This window comes from Bubalus kerabau, chromosome 22 (assembly GCF_029407905.1).
Source record: "Bubalus kerabau isolate K-KA32 ecotype Philippines breed swamp buffalo chromosome 22, PCC_UOA_SB_1v2, whole genome shotgun sequence".
Lineage (NCBI taxonomy): Eukaryota > Metazoa > Chordata > Mammalia > Artiodactyla > Bovidae > Bubalus > Bubalus kerabau.
In genome coordinates, this window is record NC_073645.1 from 46,292,821 (window position 1) to 46,319,541 (window position 26,721).

Consider the following 26,721-nt stretch of genomic DNA (forward strand, 5'->3'; position numbering starts at 1 on the left):
TGCACAGCAAGGATACTTTAATAGAAATGGCAAGGACTAGTTTACACATGGGAAAAGAGCGGTTATTTTGAAAGCAGAGAAGGAGTACTGAAAGAAACTTTCTTTTTATAATTTGTCTTTTTCTAGAGATTACCAAACAAACTGAAATGTTCTTAGAGAACACAAGAAACGAAGCAAATAAAAACATTGTCGGAGAGCTTAAAATGTGAGGTTAACTGATAACACTGCAGTAACCGCACACTGGTCCCTAACACAGACATTTCAGACATGAGATTTAAAGATACACTGAAAACAAACACTTTTTACAAATTATATGGAACACTTAAAACATAATCTAGGAATATTGGACATTAATTCTTAATTCAAAGTAATGACATTCACAGAATACGTCTTGGTGCCAGCCAATATGGAGTTGACTTGTGTCAGCTTAATCATTCACCTTGCTAAAATTCAATGATTATGATTCAGCTTTATAAGGTTAAGCAAGTCTTCCAGGCAATACTAATATAACTTTCTCAAATACAAACATTTGTACCAGCAAGGAAATTATTAAAATGTATATAAATTATGTTCAGGGGCTTGATTAAAAGGCTGTCTATATAGAAAGGCACGTCACCTTAGAAAGAATATAAGCACAAAAACACTTAATCGAATATAATATGCCAGGACATTCTCTTAGTTATGTTACATAGCAAACTGCATGTCTATAAAAGTCATTCTGTTATATACGAACTGAAAAACATATATATATATATATATTTTTTTTTTTTTTTTTTAAAGCCCTTGACATGGAGGAGTGAAATATGCCTGCATTAAGCACAGAAACTCAGAGCTTTATGAACTGCATGTCTCCAGCTGGCTCCCAGGCGCCACTGAAAACTGTCACCAGCCTCAGAAAGACAGGATGGTCTTGTTAATGATCTCCACCGCCTCTAGAATCTCATCCTCCTTGATCACAAGCGGGGGCGCAAACCTAATGATGTCGCCGTGGGTTGGCTTGGCCAGAAGTCCATTATCTCGCAGTCGCAGACACACCTTCCAAGCATCACAATCTAGTAAAGAAAACCATCCAGAGTATGCTGATCAATGATAAGGAGCCTGCAGGGGTGGGGCCGGCCTGGCAAAAACGGAATTCCCAGTACCCACTCAAGAAAGGCAGCTCTGAGTTACAAGCTTGCTTTTGGCTCCTACTCTTAAAAATGAAGCTACTTTTCAGCAATGGTTTGAATGGTATGATCAGATATGGTTTTTGTTGGGTTTTTGACCTAGCAAAAAAAACATGCTAAGGCAGATGTAATTAATTATATGAAGAAAGTGAAAGTGAAGTCACTCAGTCGTGTCCGACTCTTTTCGACCCCATGGACTGTAGCCTATCAGGCTCCTCCATCCATGGGATTTTCCAGGCAAGAGTGTGGAGAGGATTGCCATTTCCTTCTCCAGGGGATCTTCCCGACCCAGGAATCGAACCCGGTCTCCTGCATTGCAGGTAGACGCTTTACCGTCTGAGCCACCGGGGAAGCCCATCATATGAGGAACCAATGCATAAAAGAACTAAGGTCTGATACAGATAACTAACAGGCACAGAATAAGCAACATTCAAACCCAGTGACCATTACACGTTTCTAACCTGGATTTTGCTTCCTAAGCTGGTAAAACTAGACTCTCAGGATCCTCAAAACCCTGATTGCAACAGAAAACACCGAAGGGGCCACGGCCAGTGCCTGAGCCCCGCTCTAGACCCATCAAATCAGAGTCTGTGCAGTGAGGCTAGGCTTGGATTAATTTGTTAAAAAGCTCCCCAGGTGATTCTAAAATGCAGTCAAGGTTAAAACCATTGCTTTGAAAAGGAAGGGTTATGGCAAGAAAATCCAACCAGGAACTCTTATGGGTTACAAATGATGTGTTAAACACCAAATGCTCAGTTAAGTGGCAGCTGGGGTTATTTTTATTACCAACATCGCCATTATCATTCCTATTATTACTGCTGCTCCTACTTATCACTACTGATTTGCAAAGCGAAGGAGTAAAGGAGAGCAGAGAGGAAACTGCAAAGTGCTCTGTGCTGTCTTCCTAACAGAAACCAAACTGAACTCTCCAAGTACTGTATAAATAACCTAGGGCGGAATAACAAATGACTTGAAGGAATACGTAGGTGAAATAGTCAAATGTGCCTTCTTGTAGGAAACAGCTATATTTCTAAGACCATTAATATAAATCAGGTAATAAGAGTACTGCATGCGTATGTGCTAAGTTGCCTCAGTCATGTCCCAACTCTTTGCAACACCATAGACTGTAGCCCACCAGGCTCCTCTGTCCATGGGATTCTCCAGGCAACAACACTGGAGTGGGTTGCCATGCCCTCCTCCGGGGGATCTTCCCGACCCAGGGGTCAAATCCATGTCTCTTGTGTCTCCTGCACTGGCAGGCAGGTTCTTTACCACTAGTGCTACTTGGAAAGCCCAGGAAGAGTACTAGGCAGAGCCAATGACTTGGTCAATAGGAGGCCAGTCAACAGTTTCAGAGGAACCCAACGACCAGAAAAAATACCATTTGCATTTTGAGCTTTTCCTATAAGAATGAATGAAGTGAAGTTGCTCAGTCATGTCCGACTCTTTGCGACCCCATGGACTGTAGCCCACCAGGCTCCCCAATCCGTGGGATTTTCTAGGCAAGAATACTAGAGTCGGTTGCCATTTCCTTCTCCAGGGGATCTTCCCGACCTAGAGATCAAACCCGGGTCTCCTGCATTGTGGGCAGACGCTTTATCGTCTGAGCCACCAAGGAATCCCTCTCCTGAAAGAACAGTACCTTGTAAAATATTTTGTCTCCATACCTTTGGTTTCTCTGATAACAATAGCATTTAGTAATCCTTTTCCTCTTACAGTCGTTACAACATCAGAAGGCAGTTTCATGAGTTCATTTCTCAAGATGATACCCATTTTCTCTGCATTTTCAGCAAGGTTTTCTTCTTCCAAAACCTATGTTTCAAGAGAAATTACACATATATTAAAGACTGCTTTTTCATGTTGCTCTTTGGAGGGGAATGGGAACTACAAGCAAAGGAAGAAGAGGATCAGATAAAGACCAGAGTAACTTAACTTTCACTTCTATTTTTCAAAGCCTATACCAGTTTAATTTCTCATCACGTAACAGACACTCACTCAGACAGAGCCTTGCTTTATTCAAAAACCCATCATTAATTTGATTCTGTGGCAGAATGAAGATTAAATTTGTTTAATGCAACTGATAAATTTTCTTCTTAGGTAAATAAATCAATGGGCTGAACACATTTTTTAACTGCAATAGAATTTCCTTTGGCTTCTTCTTCCTACTAAAAAGTCCATCCTCAGAGATTACATAACAATTTTATGCCTTTGTAGGCACTTGAGGAGTAAGTCTGAAAGCGTTCAAATCCCCGCTTTAACGACAATAAGAAACCACGTGGGCTAAGCCAGAGACTTCACAGGCCAGCCTGGCCACAGAGGGAGAGCTCTAGGTGGACAGGCCAGGACCTGTGGGCCCAAAGCCCTGGGAGACTGCAAACTTGGGAAGCCCACGCAATCCTTCTCTATACTTCATGGTCTGTAATATACTGCAATCTTGTAACATTTCTTACTACACCAGTGAGCTTAGACTTAAAAGTCACTTCAGCACCACCTCCAGGATACTGGCTACCATATAGTTCAGTTCAGTAGCTCAGTCGTGTCTGACTCTTTGCGACCCCGTGGACTGCAGCATGCCTCCCGGTCCATCACCAACTCTCGGAGTTCACTCAAACTCATGTTCATTGAGTCAGTGATGTCATCCAACCCTCTCATCCTCTGTTGTCTCCTTCTCCTCCCGCCTTCAATCTTTCCCAGCATCAGGGTCTTTTCCAATGAGTCAATTCTTCATATCAGGTGGCCAGAGCACTGAAGTTTCAGCTTCAGCATTGGTCCTTCCAATGAACATTCAGGACTGATCTCCCTTAGGATGGCCTGCTTGGCTCTCCTGAGAGCTGCCATCAGGTTTTACCTCCAGGGCTGCGATGGCCACTCGGCAGCCCAGCGGATTGCCTCCGTACGTAGAACCATGTTCCCCTGGCTTAATGGTCAGCATTATTTCATCATCACACAACACTGCGGACACCTAAAAGACAGAAGAAAATTAAGCGCGGACCAAGTCTCTTCTCAGATGAACCACTCTTATTCTTATAGAAACAGATATTTATGAAGCAGATACTAAATCTGACATGAAGCTGCAACCAACAAGAGCCATGCGTCAGCCTCCTTAAGCACAGTGGCAGGACGAGGACCGCCCTAACACGTTCCAAGCACACTGGGCACGGTTCAGTGGTGCGGAGTAATATTCTGGAACTAAAAGAAAGCTACTTCTGCAATGATATAATTTAGAATTCTTTCCACTCTCAGGGTGAAATGCCTTAATTGCTTAGAAAATAATGTTCTGCACTACACATTCAGAGCCCTTTAATCCACACCAATTGCTGGCTCTGAACAAACCCAAGAAAAGGATTAACAATTAAATGTTAATTTTTTCCAATCTCTGCATTAATCAGTCAATGGTTTTAAACAATTAGTATGTTTCTAAACTATGGCAAAAAAGCATAGACGTCTACAGGAGTACTCTGGAGATAAAATGGTTCCATCCAAAATAAACGCAGTGAAGCAAACCCAAGGTACACTCAATTCTCCAGTTAAACTAAGTGGGGTTAACCATGGAACTCTGAAATGTTTTTATCACACATATTCCAGGTGACCTATGTATATAAACCACTAAGTAAAACCAAACCCCCAGAAAGGCACAGTCAGTCATGTAAAAATATCTCAGGGATTCATGAGAATAGGGAAAATACAGAGAGTGGTTGAGCATTCAACTTACAGGGTATAAACCACCAGAAAGTGCCTTTCCTAGAAGGACAATATCAGGTCGGACATTTTCGTGGTCAATAGCCAGCCATCTCCCAGTTCTGGCCAAGCCTGTCTGTATTTCATCAGCAATAAACAGAACCTATTGCAAAACAACAAAATAACATAAATGAAAATAGCATATGAAAATAATCAATTATTTCCATAGCGAAATACTTATCTTTATTTTACTCTTTCCTGCACAAATTTGTCATTCTGACATCCCCTCAGATTTGTGAAAACATTCTAATTACCCACATGACTTCAATACTGCAGGACATACAATTATTTCCTGTCAGGCCACCCTGTCCCCACAGGCCCACTCTGCACTGTTCCACACAGTGGAAGGGCTGGTATGCAAAGTGAGGGTTTTGTGGGGGGTTTCTGAATAGAACTACTCTCTGGGAACAGATTTCTAATTTATTTCTCAACTATTTGTTAATATGTACTTCTTATTACTATTTACTAGTTTGGTGGAAGAAGAGGGGGAGAGAGCTTAAATTCTGGAGCAAAGGGATACAACAAAGGCTTTGAGAAGAATCCAAGCACAGGCTGCTGGGGCAGAGAGGAAGGAGCCGGGCTGAGGGTCCACCAGGGCCCAGCCAGTAAAGTCAGCTTCTCTGCAGCCTGCTGCTAGAAAGTTCTATCAGCCCTAGAAAGTTCTATCAGCCCTAGAAAGTTCTATCAGCCCTAGAAAGTTCAGAGGCTCTTAGAATGAAGCCTCCTTCTAGTGGAAAGGTGATGCAATCTTTGAGCTTATCCTATCGGCCAAATCCTAAGTGAGGCAGGCAAGTCCGCGGCTTTGACCTGGTGCTGGGTGCAGAGCTCGCGGACGCCCACGAGGTAGCCTGGATCCGGAACAACAACGCCCGCTTCACCCTGGATTGGTTCCACCATGAACGCAGCAACGTTTGGGTCCTGAAGTGCACGCTATGGAAACAGCATGAGTATGTTCTTAGTAACTTCCTTTCAAATCTATTTGGAAATCTGAAGTCATACAACGCACGTGTTTTCCAGTAAGAGTAAGTGTGCAAATTAAGTTTTCACACTAACTTATATTCCGACTTCCAAGCACAACTTTTCTGACAATCAATTACAATCAAAAAGCTCCAAATACCTCAGCTTTAAGCTACTCCATCCTGTATTTTCTAATACAATACTCAAATGTACTGCAAATAAAAACTAGTGAAAATGGCCTTTTAAAACGCCATTAAATAGATACATTAAAAGTGCATCTTTTTATTTTAGAAGTCTTCCACTTCATAATTTTAAAAAGCTGGCTGAAAACTCACTAATTTTGTCTATTAAAGTAATTAACAGGTAATACTCAAGTTAATACTTATGTAGGAGACAAATCTAACGGTTAGTTGGCAGTTAGGATTAGGCCGTGGAACCTGGTTTCCACATGTTAGCAACTAACTGACCATTACAGAGAACAGCGTGAATCCCGGCCCGACTTAAGCATAAGTTATGAGATTATGACTCTCGGTACAATCAGATGTCTGTTTTCAATTCATACATTGAACAAATGCAGGTTCTATGTACTATGAGCTAAAGCACCGTGATACTAGGTGAAGTACCTCAAGGGCGGGCAGATCATTATACGGAATGATGTCGAAACCCGGCATGAACGGTCCAAAACCATCGTAACTGGTGGGGTCAGTGGAGCTGGAGACAGCAGACAGTGTTCTACCCCAGAAGTTCCCAGCTAGGAAGAAGAAACAAACAGTCAGTTTCTTCAAACCCCCCAGTTTAATTTCACAGTTCCCCAAAAATACTCCAGAAAGCTTTTTGTTTTCCTGGCCACGATGCAGTACTTGTGGGATCTTAGTTCCTGGACGGCTCTACTGAGGCTCCCAACTGTAACACATAGCATAGTCCCTGAGGAGAGATATTTGTCTTTTCTTTCAATAATCCCAAACCCTAAAAACTGAGGCATTCAATACGTGTTTTTCTAGAGACAGTTTTTCTAGACACAGTTATGATAGTGACATGAAAAAACGACTATCCTTCATAGAGAATCTGTACTTCTCCTTTTAAAAATCCAACACTACAGGCTAACTATTCTACAGAATGAGTTTTATATTTCATTTGGATAAAATATCCTCAGGCAGTCTGAAAACTTTCAATTTGCCTTCCGTGGTGTTATAAGCTATTATGCACTAGAAGACAAACGTTGACCTTTATTCAGGAACAATTTTTACCCATTAATTTGTTTCATTAATAATCTGAAGACTGATTAATAATGTCAGGCACTGCTCTAGGTGTTGGGGACAGAATGATGGCTGGCAAGCTCCCTGCCCCCAAGGAGCTTCTGTGCTATTAGGGAAGACACACCACGACAGAAACCGGTGAAGCGAATGCACAAGGTGATGTCAATGTGGTTAAATTCAAGAAAAGAAACAAACTAGAGTAAGAGAGGCTTGGAGTTTCTCCCGATTTTATTTATTTTTTTTTCTCCCACTTTTAAAAAAAATGTCTTCTCACCCCCAATGCCAGCAGCAACTCAATTAACCCAGTGCTGAATTATGCTTTTGAACTGCGGTGTTGGAGAAGACTCTTGAGAATCCCTTGGACTACAAGGAGATCCAACCAGTTCATCCTAAAGGAGACCAGTCCTGGGTGTTCATTGGAAGGACTGATGCTGAAGCTGAAACTCCAATACTTTGGCCACCTCATGCGAAGAGGTGACTCATCTGAAAAGACCCTGATGCTGGGAAAGATTGAAGGCAGGAGGAGAAGGGGACGACAGAGGATGAGATGGCTGGATGGCATCACTGACTCGATGGACAGGAGTTTGAGTAACTCTGGGAGTTGATGATGGACAGGGAGGCCTGGCATGCTGCAGTCCATGGGGTTGCAAAGAGTCAGACATGACTAAGCGACTGAACTGAACTGAATTATTATTCCAAGTTGATTTCAGAGCATCCTTCAGTACAACTCCTGCAGAGCCTCTCTCAGCTATGAGTAATCCCTGCTTGGCTTGTCCACAAGCAACAGCATTATTGATTCTGCCCAGGCTTGTTTAAGACAAAATGTGCCAATAGCCTACTTGCTCTCCGCCATGGGCCTCAGCAGGCTCATGCCCCGCAGCTTACCCTGCTGAATAAGGGATTGCAGCTGGGGCACAGTCCTCTGTCTCTTCCTACTGACTTCTCTCAATGCCTGGGAGAAACATCTTTGCGCCCTGTGCTAATATGAGAGAGACTGCACACGGTCTGTAAGGAGGAAAGTCACCAGAAAGGCCATTTTTGTTTGCAAGAGACAGTTATGTTGCCTTACAACTAAAGGCACGAAATTCCAAAATGGCAGATCAGAGAGCTGGGCAGGGACTTTCTTCCTCAGAAACAGGAATTGGTCACCGCCCCCTCCCCAGACACCAAACTTTGGCTGGCCATCAGATGAACTCTAGATTCTACTGTATTATGGGCCTTATAATTTAGCTATGTGTGTTCACAGGCAAAGTATTTCATGATTTCAACCATCACAAGAAAGAATCTCAACCGTGTGCAGTGACAAATTTCTCCATATATGTTTTTAAAAATTAAAATCGAAGTTTTAGAAAAGAAAAAGTCAGAACCTTTCCCAAAGTCAGACTAAATCAATAATCTAAATTAACTGTTGGTCTCCCTACTCAGTATATAAGTCATTCCTCTTAACCATTTGCAGAAATATATCGGGGGCAATGCCAGCCCTCCTCGTCCAACAGCTTTTAACAACACGGCACAATAATATCTCATAGTGTTTGAGATACACTAGGTTCAAACTTCATATCATGCCTAGGACATGACCCTACACGAACATAACCCAACCTCAAAATCTCACAAAACTGCTGCAACATTTTTGTATGATGCTTGCATCAGCAAAACTGTCTCATTAACCAGAAAACTGCTATGGAAAAAATCAGATAAGCAGATGGGAAATAAATCACACGGTCACTCACTCTAGGGAGGGAGGGATAGGGAGTTATAAGAGCATCCAAGAACTACTTGGAAATGAACCCAAGAAAAGGAAATCTCTCAATTTTTATGCAACATTCAATGTATCATGCATGGGTAAGTCACTTCAGTCATGTCTGACTCTTTGAGACTCTGTGGACTGTAGCCCACCAGGCTCCTGTGTCCATGCCATTTCCTTCTCCAGGGGATCTTCCCAACCCAGGAAGGGAAACTGCCGTCTCTTAGGCCTCTTGCATTAGCAGGCGGGTTCTTTACCACTAGCACCACCTGGGAAGCCTCGATATTACATATATGAGACAAATACATTTGCAATATCTCATCATAAGTTAATAGTAACTAACAATTTTATGTAAAGTAAAATAGTAACTAACAATTTTATGTTTCAATCACAGCAGTCAACGCTGAATTTTACATACCTGCAAAAACAATCTTTGCTTTGTATTTCGGGATCCCCTTGACAGTATACCCCCATTTACGAGCAAGCTTGCAAGCAGTCTCTCCAGCCTCCACTCCTACCCAAGAGAACATTTTAAAATATCAGTTTTAAAAAATGTTTTAAATTACCAGAAAACAAGAAGATTTTCTTGGCTATTTTAACCAAAAAAAAAAAAGGAAATGTTTTACCTGTATTCATAGGAAGAACTTTGTGGTAGTTGAAAAGTTTAGTAACATACTCTTCATATTCACCAAGCACGTTATTGTAGAAAGCCCTAGATGTTAAGGTCAACTTGTCCACTTGACTTTTCAAAGCATCCACAATCTTTGGATGACAATGCCCCTGGTTGACAGCACTGTAAGCACTCAGAAAGTCAAAATATTTTCTGCCTTCAACATCCCATACGTAAATGCCTAGAACATAAGGAAAATAATTTTAGAAAAATCACTAAATTACATAACCTTCAAAGATTAAGACTGCTAGCCAGCCCTCTGAATACCTACGTATGGACCTCCAGTTAACAGAGAATTGTGGTTAAAGCATATTTTTACTCAAGCATGATAAACTTTGGTTTATATGGAATTATATTTTATCTGTTCAGCATCAATTTACACATTTACTAAAAAACAGCAGTAACGTGAAAAGATTTTATAAACTCTAGAGTAAAACCTTTATTCCTGGAAACCTGTTTATCATTTAAGGCTGGATTTTTTTTTTTTTTCCTTCCTTTTTCTTCTTTGCCGTGCCACGAGGTTTGTGGCATTCTCAGTTCCCTGACCAGGGATTAAACCCAGGTCACGTCAGAGAAGCCCAAAGTCCTAATCACTAGGCCACCAGAGAACTCCTAAAGTTGGAATTTAAAGGAAGTTACACAAAACATAAAAATTGCGATTAATTGACTGTAAAAACCAACAAAATGAAAACAAATACTTCCAAATCACGCATCTATTTAGTAAGGATCTACTATCCAGAACTCCTACAACTCAACAAGGTATACAAGCCAATTAAAAACTGGCAAACGGAACTGCCTGGCAGTCCCGTGGTTAAAACTCCACACTTCCATTGCCAAGAGCCCCAGGTTCAATCCCTGGGAGGAACTCGTATCCCACAGGCTGCGTAGCACGGCCAAAAAAAAAAGAAGGTAAAGAACTTGAATGGACATTTCTCCAAACAAGACAAACAAATGACCAACCAGCACATGAAAAGATGCTATCATTAGTCATTAGAGAAAAACGCACACCAAAACCACAATGGTAGCACTTACTACCACTGGGGTGGCTATCACTTCTTAAAAAGGAAAACGAGAATTGGCAAGGATGTGTAGAAACTGAAACTCGCATATATAACTAGTTGGAATGTAAAGTGGTGCAAGAGCTGTTGAAAACAGCTTGGGGGTTCCTCACAAGTTAAAGTGAAACATAAAATACCGTATGACCCCGCAACCGAACGCCTAGAAGTGGAAGACAGGTGTTCAAACAGAAATGTGTTGTTTGAAATAGCCAAAAGGCAGAAATAACCCAAATGTCCATCAACTGATTAAAGGACACACACGTGCTATCTCCGTAAAATGGAGAACTTAATTCAACCATAAGTAGCGATGCATCCTAACTTGTGCTACAACATGGAAGAACCTTGAAAACATGGGGCTACGTGAAACAGGTCACATGTTGTCTGTCCCCATTTACATGAAACATCTAGAATAGGCAAGTCTGTAGCAACAAAAAGCAGATGAGTAGCTGCCAGGTTCTAGGGGAGGAAGCAGTGGGGAGTGTGGGACTCCTTTGGGGATAATGGAAAATGTTCTAGAACGAGGCAGTGGTGACAGTTGGAAGGTGGACAACATTGTGAACGTGCTCACTGCCTCACTGCCACTGACTTAAACACTGGTTCAAACGGCGAATTTTATGCTATGTACATTTTATAACAATTCTTTTAAGCTGACCATAGATATTAAAATGTATTAGGTGCTCACCTAATTTCTGCCATGTACTTAACATACTTAAAGGTGCTTTTGTCCTTTATCTCATCAAAAACCCTCTATGAGCACCATCCTTACACTACAGAGGTTAAGAAGTAGATGTTTAGATTATAACTAGCCCAAGCTGGCATGCAGGCAACCAGGACTTGAACCCAGTCAGATTCTAGAGTGCATGCTCTGCTACTGTAGGTAAAGAACATTTTTACAAATCGGTAAAATATAAACCTAGATTTTCATCTGTTCAGAAGAAGCTTTATTTATTACAGTACTGGTCCCAAATCAAAAAAACATATAGGCAAATGACTATTAGCTTCTGGCCCAGAGCTAAGTAATAAACTTCGGCTCGATTTGAAAATGGCTGTTATTTCAAAATATGGATTAAATCACCATTTGGCAACAATCAGTAATCATTTATTCAGACAAGAATCATTAACGGATGCTAAAAGTGGGAGTAAAAGTTTTTTACACCTTACCAGTCATTCCCAAATGGATGTTCATGCTAAAAATTATTGGCCTGTACTCTGCAAAAATATCAAGGTCAAGAAACCAAATACTGAGGAATTATTCTGGATTAGACTAAACAGCCCTGAAAACCAAATGCAACCCATGGTGTGACGTTTTCTTTTGCTACACAGGACAAGCGAGATCTGAATCAGGCCTGTAGATTAGAGAGCAGTGCTGTGCCATTGTGAATTTCCTGATTTTGATAATTACACTTTGTTATGTAAAACAGTCTTTGTGTTTCAGAAAAGGCACAAATATTTGGGGGTAAAGAGGCATGTCTGCAACTTCCTCTCAAATGGTTCAAGGAAAAAAAATGTATGTGTGTTTCTGGACAAAGATGATTATGCAAGTGCAATTAAAAAAAAAAAAAGGACTTGGGAAATCTGGGTGAAGAGCAACAAAAGAGAAATTCTAGTGCTACTGTGGCACCTTTTTACACCAAAATAAAAGTTAAAGGGGAAATAGTGACAACAATATTATAGTATTTTGCTCGTGTATTATACATTCCCTCCTGGCAAGTCCATCGTGACCTTGCATTCCCCACAGCACCTAACACAGCAAGCATCAGAGACTCAATAGATGTTGAATTAATCATACCTGCAGTACAGAAATTAAATGCCTCTAGAAAAATGTACAGTGAGAAAATATAATAGCAAGTTTTACAAAAAGGTAAAGCAAAGAATCGGGGGTGGTGCAAAGGGTGAAAACATACCCTTCCCTCTCTCCAGGGCTACAGGTAAAGGATGGTAGTTGTGGGCACCATATTTAGATTCCCGTTCAAAAATGTAATCAGAGGACGGAGGGCCTTGAACGGTTTTTTTAGTTGCAACAGATGTAGCAGAAGCCACTGAAGAATGAACTCCACGACCAAAGCCAGCAACAGTCTGCAAACGCGCTAGTTTGGAAAGCATGATGTCCTTCCAGTGGGAATATCACCGACCTGTCCAAAGAAAAGAGAAGGCATAACGAATAAGACACTTCGCAGGGTGGGTGGATGTCTACTCATCAACTATATACTTGGAGCGCTCACCAAAGAATCAGGAAAATAAGAGAGAACGGAGGTCTTAACTGCAAATGGAAAGCAACATTTAAAAATTGTATAAAAAATTTTTAATTGAAAAAATAAAATAAAAAAAACAAAAACAACAACAACAAAAAAGAACTAACACCTGACTCCTGCCTTTGGGGAACTTGAAGGGCAATGGGGCAAACAAGTGGATACACAAGTAAATAAACTCCAAAGGACGTACACAAGCACAAAGCACTCGAGGCTAGACGTCCAAGAGAACAGGGAAGAACCGTGCAAAGTAGACGCTTTTACTTTTCCCCAAACACCCTTCTGCACCATCTGACAAGCTCGGGGCAGTCAGGCAAGGCTGAACAGCACAGGCTCGGAAAGAGCTGAACCACCATTCAAAAGGTATTTATGCGGGGGTGTGAGAGCCCAAAGGCAGAAACCAAATCAGAGATGCCGGCTGCCCTGGGGTGGGGGCGGGGAGGGCAGGGAGGCCAGAGATCATGGGGGCAGGGACAGAGGCACCGAGAACTACTTTGCATATCAACTTGGTCCTCCTGCAAGGAGTGAGGAAATTAGGGAAGAATTTGGTTTCCACAAAGGGACCAGAGACCATCCTAAAGTAAAAGCAATAGCGGTGGGGTGGAAAAGTAATTCCTTAGGGGAAGGCGATGGCACCCCACTCCAGTACTCTTGCCTGGAAAATCCCATGGATGGAGGAGCCTGGTGGGCTGCAGTCCATGGGGTCACTAGGAGTCGGACACGACTAAGCGACTTCACTTTCACTTCTCACTTTCATGCATTGGAGAAGGAAATGGCAACCCACTCCAGTGTTCTTGCCTGGAGAATCCCAGGGACGGGGAGCCTGGTGGGCTGCCATCTATGGGGTTGCACAGAGTCGGACACGACTGAAGCGACTTAGCAGCAGCAGAAGGGAAGGGCTTTCTAAGTTTAGTGCAGGAAAGACAGAAACTACAACAGGTAAAATCTGCGGGACTTCCCAGGCGGTAGAGTGGTTAAAAACACTCCAGTGGTTAAAACCCCACGCTCCCAATACAGGGATTCAGGGGGCGTGGGACTGATCCCTGCTCCGGGAACTAAGATTCCACATGCTTCATGGCATGACCAAAAAAAAAGGTAAAATCTTATTATTTAGCCACAATTATCTAAAACGTCTCTCAGTTAAAATAATCACAAACAAAGACGGGGGGAAAAGTTTTGCAATTTCTAACAAATAGCCTTTGAAGAGCTTTTACATTGAGAGGAACAGACCAAAAACACAGCAAAACAATGTATGAGAGGAAAGGTTACAGCTCCCAGAAGAAACCGGCTACTCTGTTAGGATGATCGCTTCTGTGAAATTAACCCCCCTCAAAAAGCTTCACCACAAAAGCAGCTGAAGGAGAAAAAGGCAACGAGGAGCTAAAGCACCTCAAACTACGAGCTGAGAAGTTGAGTAATAAGTCCTAAATATCACAAGCAAACTGGCATTTACTGACCATCTATTTATATATTCCAATGTCATCGCTGCTCTCACCCCCCAGCACCAGCCCTAAAACCAGCCCCCACCAGCTGCAGCCCGCTTTGTGGCCACCTGTATCATTAACAGTCACGACAAGCCGCGACGCACAGACTGAGCCCACGTATAGACTGAAGTAACTAAGAAAAACAACAAGGAAATTGGGGACAATCCAGAACAATCATGGCAGGGGAGGGGGGCATGCTTTTTAAAGATACATTTCAAGATTAATGGAAAGTTGCCAACACTAGGCATACTTTATACGCCTAAGCTTTTAAAAAATGACCAGTTAACTCACGTTTCAAGAGAAATCTATTAATGACAAGTCAGGCCATGCAAATCTCCAGCATTCAGTTGGAGCTGCCCAATTAGCAAAAGCTAATACTTGGAACTTGGCTTGCTTTGCCTTCAACTTGGCACTAGCCATTAAATCCGGTATGTTCAGGAATGTGCTAAAAGAAAATCCAGTGCTTTGTGTGCCAAGACTCACCAACTAGCCTGTCCTCCCACAGCTGAGATTACAACAAGGATTTTTAACCCGAGATCCTGGACGTCTTCAGAAGGTCCAATGACTCCTGAAATAAAATGCAGAATTATAAGCATAAGTGCATCTCTTTTTTTTTTTTTTTTTTTTGGAAGGAAAAGATCCCTAATTTCTAGCAGATGTTATTTCAAAGAAATACGTGTTAACAACAATAAAAAAAATTATATAAGAATCATTCATGGGAGATAGCCATTAGCAAAAAAAGCAAAAATTCTAGTTATACTAGACAGAAATTCCCTAAAACGCTAAGTCTAAAACATTGATTTTTAGCTCTATTGCTTGAGTAGAGACTCAGAATTAGTGCTCTGTTTGACCAACTAAAAAGTTAAAATGAGGTACTTTCCTAGTTCAGTGGTAAGACTGTGCTCCCAATGCAGGAGGCCTGGGTTTGATCCCAGGTCATGTAGCCATAGGCTACAACACAAGTTTGCATGCTGAAACTAAGAGCCGATGCAGCCAGATAAATAAAGAATTTTTTTTTTTTAAAGAGCAACACGTTAACTTTTGCCTTGATTAAATCAACAACAACAACAAAAAAAAACAGTGCTACTTACATATACTTTTAACTGAAACACTTTCTGAAAAGAACTGCAACTAGAACAAAAGCCTTAGAAGTGTTGTACTCTTAGACCACCAATTTCACTCTCAAGATTAGATCCTAAAGCAACACTCAGGAATGCGGTGAAACATTCATTAATGAAAGACGTTCAACGATATGAGAATAGTTCAACATAATCGCATAATAGCATATTGCTATTTAAAACAATCAGTTTTCAATGACATGGAGATGTTTTATGACATGTCTAAGTGAAAAAAAAATACAATCACATATACAGTGTTCAACTCAACAAAAAATATACCCAAGGATGTTCACGATGGTTACCTTTCCACTGTTCTATATTTTCCATGTTTCCTAATGATCAAGAATTACATTTATAAGGACTTCCCTGGTGGTCCAGTGACTAAGACTTTGCCCTCCCAATGCAGGGGGCATGGGTTCGATCCCTGGTAAGGGAACAAAGATTACTGCATGCTGCACAGATAGGGCCCCCCCAAAAAAGGCAGAAAGCACTCCCCCCGTCAAAAAAGAGGTGCTTGCTAAGTCACTTCAGTTGTGTCCAACTCTTTGCCACCCCATGAACTGTAGCCCCACCAGGCTTCTCTGTCCATGGGATTCTCCAGGCAAGAATACTGGAATGGGTTGCTGTGCCCTCCTTCAGGGGATCTTCCCAACCCAGGGATTGAACTCACATCTCCTGCCATATCAGGCGGGTTCTTTACCACTAGAACCACCTGAGAAGCCAGGTGTGTGTATCTGTGTATTGGGCGGGGGGGTATTAAAAAAAAATACTAAAACCTCTCTAAACAGGAACATTGTGAGAAAGGAATCTTTGAAATTATCTAAATTGAACATTTTCCTTTTATACAAGTCATTTGTTCAGCTCATTCGCAAAAGAAATGGGACAAAATATCCATTTACATGCCAAGTTCATAACTACAACTTACTAACAGTAACATCCAAAACATTACTAATACTCATGCTTAAGGTTTTTAAAGATGAACTCTGAATATTTAATTCAACTGGTAAAAGTCCCGCTGTTCAATGCATTAAATGTACTAGGATCCTGTAAGCACATTTCTATTAAAAAGCCTTCTGTGTTCAAGTTACTGTGCTTGGCACAACATAAGAAATATTAGAGGAGAATTAAGATGGGCTTAAAAATAGCCAGCATCAACAATTTCCTCTTCCAAAAAGGCTTGGAAAACCAGAAGAGTAGACCATAAGGTCCTCAGAGTTTGAAAATCAGGACTTAAATTCTAGCTTGGGCTATTAAGAGTAACTTTATTTGGATGATTTTGTCCATTTTTTTTAGCTTCAATGTCCCCACTTGCAAAATGAAGTTGAAGCCACTCAAGGCCATTACTGAGGATTACATGAGATAACGTTAAAGCATCAAACTTAGCACAAAATGACCAATTATTAACAGTTCCTTCTTGCCTTAAATTAACAAGGAAATCTCTGCAACATTAAAAAAAAAAAGTCAACTGTGCCAGGGTTTCTTTTTTAAAACTGGAGCTCTTTTCTTCTAAAAAAAAAAAAAAAAAACTGGAGCTCTTTTCTTCTAAAAGTTTGTTTCTATTGACAAAAAATAAGGAACACAAGAAAATTACCTGAAATTCCATACTTCTGTGATAATCACTAACGTTTTTATCTTGTTTCTATGAATAAATACTATACATCTTAGCTCCCTTTCACACTTCCCTACTGAATTTACCACATCAGACCTTCTATGACTCCCAGGACCTCTGCACAGATTTTTGTCACACGTTCTAACACCTCAAGACACTTGTTTTCATGCCTGTCCACCTGAAAAGACAGTACTCCTTTCATGCCTGTACTCCTTAAAAAGACAGTAACTATGTCTTAAAATTCACTCTGCATCCCCAGAACCTAGCCCAGGTTTGGGCATTCCTTATCTGTCAAATGAATGAGGTCATTCCTAAACAGACTTAAGAGGGAATCAAGACAGATAAATAGCAAGGCCCTCCAGGCAGATGGTTAAATCACTGACTCCTAAAGGATGGAGCAGAGTCTAAGAGGAGGCTAGTATGACATCACCAAGAAAAATCTTTTCATCATGAGTTCCCTTCATTAGATCAGCTCACTCCAGGTTGTGCATTTAACCTAGGCTCCTGGAGAAAAGGACAAAGAGTTACTGACAACAAAAATTTTAATACTGAATATTTTCAGTAAAACACATAATTAACAAGGTCCTTCTTCAAGCTATTATTAGACCAATCCAATCCATCCTATCTACACTAGAACATACCTAAAATAGAATTCCATAAAAGGCTGCATTCTGAAGAGTTCTAGGAGAACGAAATGGCAACCCACTCCAGCGTTCTTGCCTGGAGAATCCCTGGGACAGGGGAGCCTGGTGGGCTGCCGTCTGTGGGGTCGCACTGAGTCGGACACGACTGAAGCAACTTAGCAGCAGCATGAAGTACTATTTTTTAATATCATTATAAAAGGAAAACCAGCATGAATTCATCAGAAAGCCACTTAAAATATTCCACCTGAGGAAGAGTTTGGTTTTACTACTTTTGTCAAATATTTACTTTTCTTGAGGCAACCATTCACAAATACAGTCCTTTTTGGAAAGTTCAGCCAACAAAAGTTTAGGGTTTTGTTGGTTGTTTTTTTTTTACGTAATCTGGCTCAGAGTCAACTCAAGTGCGTCACTGGCAAACACCTTAAGCTGTTACTACTGAAAATGTACTGACACAGTTAGGTCACACCCTCCACACACCTCCAAAATCCACTCACCACTAACTTTAAATGTGGATTTCACCCATCCCTGGGAACTCAGTAAAGGGCGTAAACTATGCCCACAAGTTACTGTAACAGAGGAGGAGTATGGGTGGAAATAAAAATACAGCCTCTTTGAGGCGGGGGGGCGGGGGGGGGGTCTTTTTCAGAATTTTTACCATTCCAAGTTATACTGGGTCTTTTGGGAAGCAGATGGAAAACTAATCTTGAGCACCATGAAAAACTGCAAACCCAAAACAGTACCTTTACTATTTAAATCTCACTAAAAGATTTTACTTTCCCACCAGGCTGTTATAGTCAGGAACTAGATTTTCTTAAGACAGAACCAGGATATTCTAATGAAAGAAGCCTATTGTTCCCAGTGGATTAAGATGAAGAGCGCGTATTACATATCTAAAGAACAGTTCCAGGTTCCAATGGAAAGAACAAGTTTCCCTATAGAAACTCTTAGAACTCCGAAGAGACTGAGAACTGAGAAGGAAGTAATTTCTTAAAGCCACTTCATTCCAAAGTCACTTCTCCTCCCACCCCCCCACACCCCCTTAATTTATCACCTTATCAGAGGTGAAAACTGAACCTCAAGAAGGTAAGAAATACGGTAACAGTGGGAGGAGAGTAGGTCACTGAGTACAGGTGTCCCACTCAATTCAACCAGAATGTATTAAATGCTCAGCACAGTTGGCGAAGAAACTCGAACGATGACGTCTTCGTGCTCGAAGTCCTGTAGAGCCCAACCCCTTGACATCACGTAGTTAACCTGAACGCTACGGTAAGGCTCTACCTGCCTGATGACTTATTTGAACAAAGGCTGGAGGAGAAAAGGAGATAGGTTATGGGAGGGGAGGAGATGGGCAGGTAGCTACAGGGGCCCCCAGAGCTGCCCGGGTGGGCTCGGACCCCTTCTCAATAAGAGTCGGGGCGCCCCACTCTTGTAGGCAAAACTCCATGGGTTTACCGAGCAGTCCCGCGTATCCAGAATGCGACCCGCCCCGCGCGCCGGCGCCCTAAAGGGCCTCCTTCCGGAAACCCCCAAGGCGCCCGAGAGGCTCCAGGCCGAGGCGCAGGGACCCTGGGCCGCCTGGGGCCCCGGCGCGGGCTGGGGGATACTGCAAGCCGGGGAGGGCGGGGGCGGAGCGCCGGCCAGACCGGCTCCGCCCGCTCTGGCAGGCGGAGGTGCCACATCCACAGCCTCCCTCTCTGTCCTCCTGCCTCCGGGCCGGGATGCGCCGCGCCCTGCCCGCCCGGATTACGCGCGGGCCGGCGGCTCTCCGGGCCACTCCCCTCCCCGCGCCCCAGATGCCCCGGGAGTCCGGGGCCCGCTGCGCAAAGCCGCTGCGCAGGCGGAGCCTGCCCTTCGGGTGGAGGCCCAGCGCGCCCCCTCCGCGCGCTCCCCGCAACCTGGGACCCGAGCCGCTCACGCCCGCCTCGCCCCGCCCCGCCCCGCCGCGGCCCGGAGGGCCCGGCCCCTGCCCAAGCTGCGGCCCCCCGCACGGATACCTGGCGGCACCTCCAAGGCTAGCCCGGGGACACGCGGCGTCCAAGGATCAGCTGCGTCGACGGCGACGCGTCACAGAGCTTAAGATGCGCCTGCTGCCCCGCCCCCCGCGGACGCCCTTGCCGCCCATTGGCCGGCGGCGAAGGACTGGCCACCAATCGCCGTGGGCCCGCCCCCCGCCCCGGCGCACCGCATCCCGTACTCGGACCGGGCGCTGGTTCGAGCCGTTCTCCTGCGCCTTCCGCGTCCCGCAATTCCGGGCAGCGGTCGGGGTCGGTACCTGAGTTCAGGCGCCTGCCTGGATCCGTGCCTTTTCATCGATTCCCCTCACCGCCCTCCCTTTGCTGGCGAGAAAACAAGGTCCGAAGGGGTGAAACGCAGGACTGGACCTCCAGACCTGCGTTCTTCCCGGGGTTGCGCTTCCAGGCCTTTGCCTCGCGGAGCCTTCCGTGTGTGCAGGCCGCCCGCCTGTACTGGCTCCGGACAGGAGTTGCGGCCGCCGTGCCCTTGAACTCTGGTATGCTGCAGCGCTTGTCTCCACTGCAGCGGAAAGCCCACTGCCCCCTCCTCGTGGCTGCTGGTAGATACTGAAATGAGGGCAAAACGCTCTGTAAATTTGTATGCGGCGCCCTGCACAATCCGTTAGAAAACCCAGAAGTGGGAATGCACAGGCTAGGGTAATAGCTGCTGCTGCTGCTGCTAAGCCGCTTCAGTTGTGCCCGACTCTGTGCGACCCCAGGGACGGCAGCCCACCAGGCTCCCCCGTCCCTGGGATTCTCCAGGCAAGAACACTGGAGTAGGTTGCCATTTCCTTCTCCAATGCATGAAAGTGAAAAGTGAAAGTGAAGTCGCTCAGTCGTGTCCGACTCTTAGCGACCCCGTGAACTGCAGCCTACCAGCCTCCTCCGTCCATGGGATTTTCCAGGCAAGAGTACTGGAGTGGGTTGCCATTGCTTTCTCCACAGGGTAATAGCCTCGGGGTAAAAGAATATGCCTGCCAATGCGGGAGATGTAGGAGATGCAGGTTCCATCCCCGGATGGGGAAGATCCCCAGAGAAGAAAATGGCAACCCACTCCAGTATTCTTGCCTGGGAAATCCCATGGACATAGGAGCGTGGCGGGCTATAGTCCACGAAGTCCCAAAGAGTCGGATATGAGCACGCAGGCCACCTCATGTTAGAACCGGAAGAGACCATGCCATCGTGTAGTCTACACCATTTTTGTTACATATTGGGAAACAGCTGGGAGTGAAGAAAGCAGCTTACCGAGGGTTATCCCACGCTTGGGCAGACTCCTGCGTGCCGGCCACCCCTCTCTGAGGGCGGTTGCAGAGAGCCCCCAGAAATCCGACTGCACCTCAGCCTGGGTTCCCTTAGACTGCCCTAACCAGGCAGGGTCCCATCTGAAAACGAGTGGCACACTCCAAAATGGAAAATTGAGGTGTATTTGTTAAAGGAATCATTTAAGTGTAAAGGCATAAACCACAGGGACAGAGGAGCAGCCTGGGGCTAGTGCACCAGGAAGGGCCATGGTCAACCCTAGGCCTAAAGGGGCTGTTTCCAGGATCCAAAGACAAAGAAAGGGAAGGCCACCTGCCTGGGCAGAGGTCTTCGGTGACCTCCTAGGAAGGGAGCTGGGGTAAGCAGGATCCTGACCTCCCATCTCCTTCCAGGGCTTTCCATGGACTGAGCCCATTAGGAAGCCAGAGACCTAGGGAGCTGGGCGACGGCAGTCCTTGCAGGGCAGCCTCCTGGCAGGCGGGCTGGGTGGGGAAGGGTGGAGATTACATGGGCAAGAGGACAATTGGAAGTCATTCAACACAGACAGCCAGCTAAGATTAAACCTTAGGTGAGTAGAAAGAAAAGTCAAAGCTATCTGGTAAAGGCTGGAAAACGTGTGGGCACAGAGGCCAAGCTGTAAACAGCAGAGCCTGGGTCTGCTGATGTCCAGAGCTAGACACCAAAAAGGGATTCAGTCCTCGTGATTCCATCTGTCTTAGACCAAGGTCAGTTATTCTCCTTGTTACGGCTGTGCCCTCCCTAAAGTACATTGAGAGCAGGACTCTGCCTTTTATTTTTATTTATTTATTTTTTTTGATGTGACTTCTTAACACTGAAAACAATGTGATCAATCTCTTGGAAGTTAGGTCATTCAGAGAGGAACTGTTTCTCTGTGGTCCTCCCTTATAAATCTGGGCAGGTGTATCATGCAGGCCCAGCTCTGGGAACACTTACAGAGCCCAGGAATCCCCAATTCAACATTGGCAAGTAGGAACAGGTGTTGCTCAGTTCATGAAGGGGGCATGACACCCAAGATCTGAGTAACATCAAAACTGTGTTGCAATGCCTTTTGGACTTATAGTTAAGGTCCTCTTGAACTAAAACCTTTTCATAGGCCAGAAACTGCTGAGAATGTCTGGGTCTTATCTCTTGTCTCTTATCAGAAAAACGAAACAGGTACAGAGAGCGTGAAATATTTTATGGTTTTTCTAGCTAGTTGAAAAATAACTAGCAGTTGTTTTTTTAGCTTAATATGCCCTGGGAGACCTAGATTTGAAAGCAGCTTGTTTTCAAACAAGAAACAGAGCTACTCTGTTTGTATGCACTTTATTTATAGTCAGCATATAGCATGTAAGGACAGAGCATTCATTGGAAAGATTTTTGAGCCTCTAAAACTACTCATAGACTCAAGTAATTGACTAAATGGGAACCATAAAACTGGATGATATAAAGAGTGGCCCCAGGACTTCACACACACATACACACACACACACACACAACTTCCCTGCTGGTCCAGTGGTTAAGAATTGGCCTGCCAATGCAGGGGGACGTGGGTTTGATTCCTGGTCCCAGAAGAGCCCATCAGCTGCAGAGCAACAAAGCCCCATGGGCCACAACTATTGAGCCTGTACCCTGGAGCCCGTGAGCCACAACTACGGAGCCCATATACCGTAACTACTGAAACCCCAGTGCCTGGAGGCCTTGCTCAACAACAAGAGAAGCCTCCACAACGAGAAGCCCGTGTTCTGCAACTGGAGAGCAGCCCCTGCTGACCACAACTAGAGAAAAGCCCACTCAGCAAAAAGACCCAGTGCAAGCAAAAAAAAAGACTGATCCGATTGCATATATCCAACACCTACGTTCATTTCTTTAGTTCACTCAACAAATGTCCCTTGAGTGCCTGCGTGCCTGACCCTGCAAAGGTTTTCCCATCAGGCAAGAGCAGGTGGGCCTCTCTATTAGAAGGGAGAAGCTCCTTCAAGAGCTGAAGTCTTGCAACTCTGGCCATCTGAAAAAGCTGCAACTACACAAAAAAATGAAAGAAGTCTTCATTTTCTTATACAGGCAACTCTCAATGATTCTATGACCACAGAAGTAGCTGACGGATTATGCCTGCCTCCTGCTTTCCATTACTTCCTCTATTGCCCAGTTTGTTGTTATTTATTATTAGGATAGCCTACATATATGTGGACTTGAAATGATTGAAAAGAAAAATGCACGCTGACAGTCAAGGAGAAAGTCTCATAATGAGACTCAGAAAACATTTGGTGAGGTTTACCCAGCAGGAGAAAAATTTTCCCCCGATTATGTTCATCCTAAAAGATATCTTCCAGCAGAAGACTTGGCAATAAGCTTACCTCATGTCTCCTGCTGTTTCTGCACTAAGCAGGGGCAGGGGTTTATATCTGGAGGAGAGTAAACCTCCTTACGGCCAGATGGCAGGGGTCTGTTAGAGGCAATGTAAGCAGAACAGTAAGGAAGGTTAAAGAAGGATATAGCGGGTAAATGTTCTGAACTTAAATCTGAACTGGAAGGGGAAAGGGAAGGAATAGTTAGGGATTTTGAGATGGACATGTACACACTGCTGTATTTAAAATGGATAACCAACAAAGACCTAGTGTATAGCACAGGGAACTCTGCTCAATGTTACCAGGCAGCCTGGATGGGAGGGGAGTTTGGGGGAGAATGGACACATGTATATTAATGGCTGACTCCCTCTGCTGTGCACCTGAAAGTATTCCATTTTTAATCAGCTATACTCCAATTAAAAAAAACCTGAACTGGGGACAATAGGTAGAGATTCAGATATAGCGCAGTTAAAATATTGGTTCTGCTATAAGGATATGCCTACTAGGGGCGCTTCATTTCTCTCCTCCTCAGCTGAATTTCACCTGAAACCTCCAACTACAGCTTCTATCCTTCCCGACGTGATACCTTTCCTGACTCCCCAGACAGAAGAGTCCCCCTTACCTTCAGCACTCTGTCCATCTGTCATGGAACTGCCTGCACTCATTGCTTGACTACTGTGTATCTTATAGTATCTTAGCTCTGTGTATGTTATATCTTCCCAACCAGACTATAAATATTTTTTTTTCAGCCATGCCACATGGGACCTGGGATCTTAGTTCCCCAAGCAGGGATAGAAGCTGTGCCCTCTGCCATGGAAGCACGGAGTCCTCACCGCTGGATCATCAAGGAAGTCCCCGGACTATACATTCTTAAAGGTAGAGCCTGTCTTGCAGGACCTTTAGAGCCTTCCAGGACCCATCTTTGTATTGCTTTTAGGAGGAATAGTATTCTACACTTGCTCCAACTTATCTTTATTCCCCTGGGCAGGAATTAGAGGCAGAATAAGACATTGGACTATGATCCTGGGATTCTAAACGGCTAGCTGGCCCAAAGCCCTCCCCACTCCTAGAAGAGTAAACCTCCAAAAGCTTGGGTTGAAAGAAGAATACTTCAAACCATTGTTGTACAAAAAAAAAAAAAAGAAAGAAAGGAATTCCAAGTTAAACAAATGACAACCAAATTGTACTTTAAATGTGCCATTAAAACATGATCTGTACAAAAAAAAAAAAAAATCATGATCCATTAACACCTTGCCAAGTGCTGAAGGATTGTCACTGGGGCCTGGTAAGTTTATAAAGTTATATGCTGGAGAAAAGGTGATAGACTACATCTTAAGTCAAGTGAAGCGTGAGCTCTGGAACAGAGCTGGGTCCAGAGAGGAGGCTGTGAGAGGATCTCTGGGGTCAGTGACCACGGATGAAGAACACTGTGTGCCTCTAAGCCTGAATCAGGAACGAGAACAGAAAATACCAGAAGAGGGATGGAGGTGAACCAGGCCAAGTGATGGCTATTTACATCTGTTCAGTAGCAAATATTTTATAAGACACAACTCACGGAGCTGCAAAGTCAGCCAAGTCTCAATACTGAAACATAATAAATATTTTGTTTTGAATATATGAATTAGAGATATAAGTACATACTAGATGTTAGAGCTGAAAAGCCTTTAAAGACCTAATCTAGCACTTTAAAGAACAGAGAAATCCAAGATTCCAAGGTAAAGGGCCGAAGCCAGTCACCACATAGGTGACAGGTGATAGGACAGCTGAGAAAACTAGGGGTTCACCTCATCGTGGGTTGTATTTCAGACACTTGATCAGAAGTAAGACTTTAACTAAGAATTAAAACATTACAAAAATCAGTAAGGAAAGAAGTAACTACAAAAATAAGTAGTGAATTAGTGGCAGCATTTATTTGGAAAATGCACTGCTCATTAATTAAAAAATAATAGAAACCTCAAGTGCTAGTTAAATATTTACATCCTTATCTAGTCTGATACTAAGAGGTTCAGTGTATTTTGCAATGATTTTTTTTTTATTATCGATTCCATGAAGGCTAACTGAGTGTGAGCCTTGATAACAGTTATTACTTTTCTTTTGAGAACCTTAATTTTAACTCTTTTTAGTTGGACTATAGAAAACAAGAACAATGACAACCCCCATCCCTCCCAGAAAACCTGATACATTCATTGAAAATAATTCATACTTTTCTGTTAACATTGTTGAGTTAGATGTGATTTTTAAGACTTTTTAAATTTCAAAGTTAAATGTTATTAAATAAACATATTAAAATATATTATAAAATCATTTCATCTTTGTTGAAAACACTGTTTTGCTCTGTATTCTGCCAAGGGTTGTTCACACATAGGAAAGTCAAGTCACAGACATGCCAGTCTGGTGTCTGAGTCACTAGCACACGCTGTCTTTGTGGCTGTTACATTCCTAATAGTGGTATGTGGTCCTTCTCTTTTCTTTTGACTTGGATTTTCCTCCAAAAGGATTTGAGTGATAAAGATGAATTAAGTCTTTAAATTAGGGATGAGAAATTATACTCTACCCTGACACCTGAAGTTTGACTTACTTCACCAACTAAACAAACTACTTTTGTGTTCTGATATCTGTATTGATTTCTTTTTTAATGTGTATTTGTTTGGCTCTGTGGAGCCTCAGTTGTGGCACGCTGGATCTTCACCGTCATGTGGGACGTTGCCTTGTGGCGTACACATTCTCTGGTTGTGCACATGGGCTCCGTAGTCGCATCTTGCAGGCTTAGTTGCCTCAAGGCATGTGTGACCTTAGTTCCCCTACCAGGGACTGAACCCACGCTCCTGGCATTGCGAGGCATATTCTTGACTACTGGACCACCAGGAAAGTCCCATCTGTATTCATTTAAATATAGATTAAAGCACCAAGAGATCTCCACTACCTTGGTCTCCCCATTTTTATGAATAATTCAGCTTGAACTATTTATATAGTGTCTTCTAACTCACAAAAAGGGGCTTCCCAGGTGGCTCAGTGGTAAAGAATCAACCAGCCAATGCAGGAGATTCAGGTTCAATCCCTGGGTCGGGAAGATCCCCTGGAGGAGGAAATGGTAACCCACTCCAGTATTCAGACCTGGGAAATCCCATGGACAGAGGAGCCTGGTGGGCTACAGTTCATGGGGTTGCAAAAGAGTCGAATACAACTTAGCAACTATACAACTAAACAACAATACACAAAAAAATGCTGTGCGAAGCTCTACCCCTGAACTTCAGGGATGTGAATCTGACTGTGGTCAGTGGTCTAGTAAATGTGTTAGAGCATCCAACATCCAGGTCATCATGGTGGCTAAGATGCAGACTTTGGAATCGGAACACCCAGAAGTCAGTCCTGACTCCACTGATCTTACCTGGATAACCTGAGACCCTG

The 26,721-nt window shown here is 43.5% G+C and overlaps 1 protein-coding gene and 1 long non-coding RNA gene across 2 annotated transcripts; one reads left to right on the top strand and one right to left on the bottom strand.

The window, feature by feature from the left end:
* On the bottom strand, nt 1–19,748 carry OAT (ornithine aminotransferase). Its single transcript, XM_055560908.1, has 11 exons — nt 19,688–19,748; nt 14,806–14,890; nt 12,494–12,721; nt 9,488–9,712; nt 9,280–9,375; nt 6,485–6,612; nt 5,712–5,834; nt 4,879–5,007; nt 4,015–4,128; nt 2,834–2,978; nt 1–1,052 (listed from the first exon to the last, which is right to left on the bottom strand). The coding sequence occupies exons 3-11, from the start codon at nt 12,690–12,692 to the stop codon at nt 892–894; spliced, it is 1,320 nt and encodes a 439-aa protein (XP_055416883.1). The 5' UTR covers nt 12,693–12,721; nt 14,806–14,890; nt 19,688–19,748; the 3' UTR covers nt 1–891.
* Nucleotides 18,579–24,463, top strand: LOC129637011 (uncharacterized). Its single transcript, XR_008707276.1, has 2 exons — nt 18,579–18,959; nt 24,063–24,463. It is a non-coding gene; the product is annotated as an uncharacterized LOC129637011 (long non-coding RNA).
* The last annotated feature ends 2,258 nt before the right edge of the window (nt 24,464–26,721 follow it).

Bases quoted from the DNA above. Each gene is read 5' to 3' on its own strand.
- OAT (XM_055560908.1), bottom strand. From the start codon at position 12,692: ATGCTTTCCAAACTAGCGCGTTTGCAGACTGTTGCTGGCTTTGGTCGT. The intron at 4,129-4,878 runs GTAAGTTGAATG...TCTGTCTTTTAG, and splicing joins TTTCTGGTGGTTTATACCCT to GTGTCCGCAGTGTTGTGTGA. The intron at 2,979-4,014 runs GTAAAACCTGAT...CTTGAAACATAG, and splicing joins TGGCCATCGCAGCCCTGGAG to GTTTTGGAAGAAGAAAACCT.